The 8,614-nt window shown below is 34.1% G+C and overlaps 1 protein-coding gene across 1 annotated transcript; it reads right to left on the bottom strand.

Annotated features, from left to right (window-relative positions):
- Nucleotides 1–301: 301 nt before the first annotated feature.
- On the bottom strand, nt 302–1,763 carry LOC146538796 (uncharacterized). The gene is made up of 2 exons (XM_085185299.1): nt 1,272–1,763; nt 302–972 (listed from the first exon to the last, which is right to left on the bottom strand). The coding sequence occupies exons 1-2, from the start codon at nt 1,629–1,631 to the stop codon at nt 592–594; spliced, it is 741 nt and encodes a 246-aa protein (XP_085041425.1). The 5' UTR covers nt 1,632–1,763; the 3' UTR covers nt 302–591.
- Nucleotides 1,764–8,614: the final 6,851 nt, after the last annotated feature.

Here is an 8,614-nt window from a genome sequence, read left to right as displayed (position 1 = left end):
GCGTACGCTAATCAGGAGGATGTTTGACTATTGGGCCCCGTCGGGCCGCGGTGGGGACGTACCGTGAGATAGGTCTGGCTTCGTTGCCTCTTCCGGCGGCAGAAATCTGCCATCCTATCCATCTATGGCTAACTTAAGGGCGGCTTTATACCTAGCAGGGTAAAGCATCAAACTCTGGTTTCGCATATATCATTCTCCTATCCTTGTTCATTATCGTCAATGATACATGCCCAACAACGAATATTTGTGACAATTTTTGTTTTTTAAATAACTTTTTCATTTGGAAAAAAAAATGAAAAACTTATTTCTTTGACTTCTACTATTTAATAAAATAATGAATACACAATAAACATATAACAACATTACATAGGTTTATCTGTGGTTAATAGGTGTCAGTTCTCTCTCACTGGTTGTCATTTGCCCGCTGCAAATGAACTCAATGCTGGGAGTTCCCTAGTTCCCAAAGCAAGGAAATTACCTACAACCGTGGCATATATAGTCGCATGCTTGTGTCTGTTGGCCACATCGGCCTCATGTTTCTAATGGACATAATTCGCTATAAATAATACAAAAGAATGAGGTGAACTTTTCTTAATCACTAACAATATCTGCGATCCTAGCTTCACTTAAAATATTTTGAATTTCTAACTGAAGCCTTATTGCCTTTTGTAGGTCCATTTTCCTCAATTGAGATGCTATATATTTGCCGTATATATCAAATTCATCATCTTTATTAAATTCAATTTTATCTTTTAAATATTCTTGACTGGATCTGTGCTTTAAGTTTTTCTTTTTATTTTTCTTATTTTCAACGGATTTATTATGAACTTTTATTGGAATTGAGTCCTCAGTTTTCGCTGAATCATAGTCATCATCAGAATTTGATATGAGAGGGTCGGGGTTTGGATTGTCTGTATCATTGTCTGGTTCCTGACTGACCCATATTTGACTGACTTCAGAAATATCTGGAACCTAGAAAAATAAGTATAATTGTTACAATTCAGTTAGAACTTTTTTTTAGTTTAATATTTTAAAAGTAAAAATGAAAAAGAGTACCATTGTTTTTTAAAAGTTAAAAATGTAATGGTAAGTTGGCACAAATATACTACTTAGGAAAATCTACAATAAAATCTAAAAAAATAAAAAGAAATCATTAATTAGTAGACTGTGTTGCTTGTCATACTGTGAATATACTTATACTAACTCTTAATTTCTCTTACATTAAATGATGTAGATAATACTTAAAATTCTCACAAAAACTGAATACTAACTTGGACTAAAGATGCATGCTTATTAGTTGGAATGTATTTTAGACAGCGATCCATTTCGTTAAACCAAAACAATGATGGTTCATATATTGAATCAGGATTAGATCTCTGTAATATTCTGTTTAATTGTTGGAAGTATGTTGTTCTCAAATTTTTAATTTTCACTTTAACTTCAGTTACTGAGAGACATTTTGACGTAGAATCTTTAAACTTTATACTTATTTCTTCGTAGGCTTTATCCCTTTGGTATTTTAACTTGTATCCTGGATGGCCGGGATTCCAGAGGCATTCATGTTTTAAATAAATTTTAACAAACTCAAGTGTGACCGCTTCACTCCAACGTGTATTCATTTCAGTTATCATTTATTAGTAAAATACTTTTTTTATTTTATTTAATGGCCTGATGTAAAAGACTTTGTTATTAAATATTCTCCTTCGGCGAATAAATTTGACAACTTATGTTCCTTCAGATTAATTGTGTCAACTGTCAAGTCAAGTACATGAACTATATTTAGTCTACGCACCCATTACAGATAATTAATTAAGTTATTATTTAGTTGGCAACCAACAAACACTTTCAATTATCGCATAGCATCTGGCTTTTAATGTTAAATAGAAAATGACCTGCAATTTTGTAATATTTAATATTATTTTGAAATTTGAAAAACATTATTTCTGAATGAATAAGGAAATTATACTCAGTTTTATTTAGTTTAATTTATTTATTAAGGACAACTAACAAAATAAGGAAATTTTACTTTTAGACAGTTGTGGCGCAGCGGCAAAATATGTAACTGTAACGCGACGGTTGTGGGTTCAATCATGATTCAGGGGAATTAATTATTATTTATTAATATTTTTATTTCGTCTCTCTAGCACCTTGGCTATTTTTGAATTAAAAGTAATACAATAATAGTAAAAACGATTAATTAGAAGCCAATGCAGTTTTGCCACGATAATCCTGTTAAAGCCTTTGCGAGCCGAATCAATTTTTTTTTGCAATAATCGCGGCCACGACTTGTTGACCGTGCTACACCTAATCACAGTAATACAACATTAGTTCTCTTTTGCTCATCATACACATGCATGCTTAGCGTGGAAATCGAACTCGTGACCATCGGTCAGCAAGCAGAAGCATTCATAACTAGGCTACGAGGCCAGTCAAACAAAAACAATGTGTTTACTCCAGTGCCTTCTTCCACTAAGTACTTTGTCACTAAAGAAATGTAATCTTAAAAAACTATAGATGAGATTTCAAGAAAGTGGACAAAGTTTTATTGTGTCGGAGCCGCAAGTTCGAGGACGAGATAATATATTATATGGTGGCGTGTTTTCACATTCTACATCCGCTTTCTACATCATATATCGCTCTTTTGGTGCAAAAATACAATGTAATTGTACTTCTTACATTAAATAATTTGGCTTTACTTAAAATAAAAAATACAATTAAGTGTACCAATGTACGTATAAATAAAAAGTTTTTACAAATTTTCATTATATCTCCTAAAATATTTCAAAAGGTCTGGTCAAATCTGTCATTGTGTCGCCAAATGAGAAACAGAACAGTTACAAAAATCAATCAAAATCAAAATTGTAAAATCGTAACGTGGTGTGCAACGTCTGATTGCAAACGTAATGGTTGTTGGTTCGATACCCACTGGGAAAAGCACAAGAAGAAGTGTTTTAACGCTACGTTCTTTCTGCATGTCTTTCTATATAAGAAATCATAGAGCTGCCACCAAAGTAGGTACATAATATATATGTTATGATGACTTTGGTTCTGGCTTCAAATCTTACTCCAAGCAATATTAATATTTAAAGCAAATTTACTGTGTGTTCCTTATCTAAGCAAGGTGTGCAAAGTGTATTTCTCAGCTTCACAGAATTCAACGAATTGCTGACCAAATAAAATTAAACTAGCAAATATAAAGAGAAATTCATATTAATTGAGGCTAGTCGTGGCGAAGGGGCACAATACGGCGACTGTAAAAGCGACAGGTAGCAGGTTCTATTCCCACGCGTGGGATAACCTGAAAAAGAACTTGCAATAAATAAAGTTTAGCCAGTACCGTCATATACCTACATCGCGAACGTGGTACTATATGGCCATTTCAAAATTTCACGATGTCTATTCGATTATACGGTGGGTGCTTTGACCAGATAGCATCGAATTTGCTTACATGCGTGGTTGAGTCGGACGCTCGCTAACTACGTTTATTTAGGTTTGACGAATATATTACTAATTCGTAGATAAACCTAATCTGATAAAATAACTGTTATTTGATTGAATAGTATTGATTTTGTTATTGTTACGTTCTATTTTTTTAATCGTAATTTGTTTGCGTGGACTGTAAAACGTGAGGCGAAATAAAACTTATTTTCCTTTATTATTAGTTTGACGAATACATTTCTAATTTCTGTCATTCTCTCATGTTATAATGCAAGTGCAACTAAATCTTAGAAACATCAAGTTCGTAAGTGAAACTTGTGAATTTGTGTGCCGTCGACTCAACGTCAACGTCGAACAGCAACGGAAAGCCTGGAACCTGGAACGGTGTCAAAATGTTTATATATACTCTCGAGTTCCTTTCCAAGTTTCAAGTTCCTGTTCCTTTTCAAATAGCACTGTATAATGGTGAGTACTTCACCTGTCACGCGATAGCTCGACACTCGCGCTTCACTTAAAACCTTTTTGTGTCTTTATTATGTTTAATACTTAATAAATAAATAGTTATAATTTTCCGGGATAAGTGAAAGAGGGAAACGGCGTGTTGTTATTTAATTTGTTGACAGTTTCACGCTTTTTCCCACATCGCAGGGTACGGACTTAGTCTCTTCTTTTTTCTCCGTTTTTCTCACATCGCCCATACGCTAAGGATAAAAGTGAAGCTTTGTTTTTTTGGATAGATAACCGCTTTACAAATGTTAGGAAAACAATATTTCTTTAGGGATAAAGCGTGAAAATGAAAAAAAGTGTTGTAATAACGTTTTACAAGTGTTAAAAAACAATATTTCTCTGTTTAATTCAGGGGTAAAACACAAACAATCTACATTCGGGCGGCTGAAGCGTGAAGCCGCCAAGTAAATACAGTTTAAAACACAAGTAACACAGCACGAGCCCGACCGTCTATGAAGGCGTGAGTAATACACTTACCCACATGTACGCGGAGTTTATTCGCGTTCGTATCTCGGAGCGTACAAATAAAATTTGTTTTCATGAATACGGAATGATACGTCAATGGACGTCCTTTGTTGGATTAAACGTGATGTATTTTAAAATGTTATTAAATTTAAATATATTTTTAGTTTTGTAGTTCGTGTTGGGAATGACGCAAAACGCAATGGTTGTGAATTCAATTCCCATTCGGATATATATTAAAAGCTTTTACTTAACTTGTTATACACATATACGTATACATAGAGATGTCAATTGTCGTATAAAAGTAAAATTTGACGGCTGTTCCAGAAAACACCTCAGTGGTAATAGATGATTATACATGTAATATTTTGAAGCTTCATGCTGTCTGTATTCCGTATATAATAGTAAAGGCAGAGAGAGTCTTGTGTAAGGAGGCTCGCTGGAATTAATTGAAAATAATTCATTCTCAAGAACGGGAATCGAACCCATAACCGACATAATCGTGACGCTTATGTATGCATCACTAATAAATAATCCAAATTGTGGAAACGAGTTCCTTTGAAAAATACGTACAAATAGACTCACTACAAATAGATGACAATACAAATAATAAATATGAAATGTAGTATTTACATTGTTTAATAATTATTTCCTAATCAATATACCCTCAAGCTGTTCACAACCAGGGCTAAACGATAGTAAAAAACACGAATCCAAGATACCAAAGTAATTTATCACTGGGGTAGTCCCCAGATCGCGTCACGCGGACGTTTTTATGTATGCCGTGTTCGGTTATTTATCGATGTGGCATAAACAAGTCCGACGACTACGAGCGGAGACAGATGGCGGAGGTAGGCTGCCTATTTGTTATGTAAGATAAGTTTGTTTGTTTATTTAGCTGAATGTTGTTAAGACTTTGCTTCCTGATAATATTAATTAAATAGATTTTTTTTATCTTCATAGAGTTAAGACACTCCGTTCCCTTTAAGACCCATTCCATTTCCCATTTCCCAACGAATTGTGGAGGCATTAATTTCCTGGAGAGAGAATCAAACCCATAACTTGTTGCTTTCACAGTCACACATTTGTGCCCCTGCCCCACGACTGGCCTCCAGCTTATATCTATACTAATATAATAAAGCGGAAGAGTTTGTTTGTTTGTTTGTTTGTTTGTTTGTTTGTTTGTTTGTTTGTTTGTTTGTTTGTTTGAACGCTAAGATCTCTGGATCTACTGGTCCGATTTACTTTGTTTTTGTTTTGTATGAAAGCTGCATTCTTCAGAAGTGCTATAGGCTATATAACATTACATTACACATAAATACTAATATATTTTAAAGTACTTTCTAATTTGACATGCAATTTATTGTGCCATGTTAATAACAATCGTCGCGTCGCTACGCAACCGTTACCGCGACATTTTGATATTCATCCTTATGAAAATAAATGACCTATCTTCGGGCGGCATAGTATGAGTATGACCGACGCGAAAATATTCTTATAGTTCAAGCAGGCGTAGCCGCGTCCGGGTCCACTAGTCTATACTAATATAATAAAGCGGAAGAGTTTGTTTGTTTGTTTGAACGCTAAGATATCTGGATCTACTGGATCGATTTACTATGTTTTTGTTTTGTATGAAAGCTGCATTCTTCAGAAGTGCTATAGGCTATATAACATTACATTACACATATATACTAATAAATTAAAATACTTTCTAATTAGACATGCAATTTATTCTGCCATGTTAATAACAACTGTCGTTGCTAAGCACCGGTTTGCAAAGTTTCTTTGTTGTTTTAAGAAAACGTCACCCAAAATGAACTTATATTTTGATATTCATCCTTATAAACATAAATATATTATATAATATTTAATAAATATTCTTATAGTTCAAGCAGGCGTAGCCGCGTCTAGTGGACCCACTAGTATAAAATATAAGTGTACTTTCATTTGCCTAGTCAAGTATTCAAAGTGTATTTTTGATTTCGGACATTTAACATTAATTGTCCCTAAAAATAGAAACTTGGAGTGCTCTGGATTCATTACGCCAAATCGTTATTCGATTTAAAAATAAATAAATGAATCAAATATCTAATATCATTCACAAATTTAATTAAGGCCATATCAGGTTTTATACAATTGTACTGACTCAAAGCTTTGTATAGAATATGTTCTGGGAAACTTGAGACAGGGATGAAAATTTGATACGTTTTTTCGTAATATTTGTAACAGCGTGCAGAAAAATTGTCAATAAATAATAGTTTTAATTTACATAATATATACGAGTACAACGCTACAACGTGAGGCGGAATTCAACGCCGCGCTTCGCCTCGTTACAAGAGTGAGGAATAGGAAATAGTAAATATTTCATTTCCTTGAATAGGAATACAATTTAATATAATTTTTATAAACAAAATAGTGAAATGATTGCAAGCAGCCCTCTCCCAACATTCACGCTTTGGCGGGTACAGATAATGAGAGAGGACGCGCGGCTATATGAGTGCACGCTGCATGGAGGCTGTTTAAATGGGGGTAGAGTGTATTGTGTAGACTAGAGACCATACGTTCGTTTGCATTTCTTATAAAAATATAAACATATTATATTGGTTATTTTGAAACGTTTGATGTGTACTTGGCTTTGATCATATAAAAATAGAAAGTCGTGTTTTTCCTTTAATTAAATTTTTATTAAGCTTCACAGAATGTAAATTATATGAAAACTGCGTTCTTCACTGTTTGTTCAGGAGGTATTGCATGTTGAGTGACGGAATTTAACGCCGAAATATATCTTATGAAACGAGGGAAAAATTAAAGTCATCTTAAATTGGAAAAGATAAGGAATACCGCTTAAAAAAAATATACGTCATTTCTACCACGATGCCACTGCATGCAATGGACATAGGGGTTGAATTGTCCGGGCTTAACGCCAAGATATATAAAATATCCATATATAGAAGTGTATAAAACAGAAACTTAGTAAGACACTCCGCTCTCTACATTACTCTCTACTACTTACATTATTATTAGATCCACACTAAAACAGAATGTGTTCGCAGTACATCGTTAGCAATACAGTTATCCAAAGCATCAAAGTTCTATTTCAACTTCCAAAAGCTCGTCCATACAAATGATGTGCTATCAAAAATTCACGCGTATCGTCCTCTTATTATTATAAAAATTAATGTAGACCTCTGAGAGCAGTCTACGTATTTTCATAGACGCTACTATGAAATAAGGTGTTTTACAGACGAAGAAACGAAAATGTATAATATATAAAATTATCTTATCAGTGATCTCATAAGGTACGTGGTTGGGAGGTTTTTACTCAAAAAAAAATTTTTTCCTTCTTTTTTTTAAAGCAAATTACAATCAGGTATTATACTGAATAGTGTGTATTTTTTAAGTACAAATATAAAAATGCAAAATATAAAATATAAAAAAGCAAAATGCAGCTCCCACTCGGGGAAAAAATAATAGTTTTATTTTCCTCATTCCGCCATAAATTGTTAAATTGGACCGAAAGTGGCGAACGGAGTGTCATGACACCACGTTATCTCCAACCCTGCTATATGCGGGATACAACGAGAAACTAAAAACATGAAATTATTATAACAATTCGTGTACCACCATCTTTTCAGTATCAAAGGACGCATTAAATCGAACTGCGAGCCGTCTAACAGATGTGGCCATCTTAATACACACATATGTATGTATGTATGTACATGTGGGAGTAATACGATATCTCGACGAAAACTCCTTTAATATCCTCAGGGTGACGTTACCATCATGGTAATGAATTGAACGTGTCTCCCGTATGATTTTATGACGGTTTTAATAGTAGTAATTATAAGGTGGCTGGTGTTATCAATTTATGAATGTATTTGAGGCCGTTGTGACGAAGGGGCACGAGGGTGCGACTGTAAATTAATGGTTACAGGTTCGATTCCCAATCAGAGGAGTAAAATATTTATTGTTTTTCTCTCTCTTGAATTATTCTGGTTACGAGGTTGGCGCGGCGTTGAGTTCAGCCACTTAATGTCGCGCTTCGTCTATCTCAACGGGATGATACATATAAATTAAATATATCTATTAGCCTGAGTATAGGGGGGGAGTAGGTAGTAGGGGATAAAATCCACCGTTATAATATTTGAGACATTGCGGTGAGTGGCAGAACTTAAAATCGCACTTTGAAGAGCCAGAGTAAGAATAT

The sequence above is a fragment of the Heliconius melpomene genome, chromosome 5, assembly GCF_056956725.1.
Source record: "Heliconius melpomene rosina isolate 202511_hmr_F chromosome 5, ASM5695672v1, whole genome shotgun sequence".
NCBI classification, from domain to species: domain Eukaryota; kingdom Metazoa; phylum Arthropoda; class Insecta; order Lepidoptera; family Nymphalidae; genus Heliconius; species Heliconius melpomene.
Note: the sequence above shows the minus strand (reverse complement) of the source record. Positions and strands in the feature narration are given on the sequence as shown.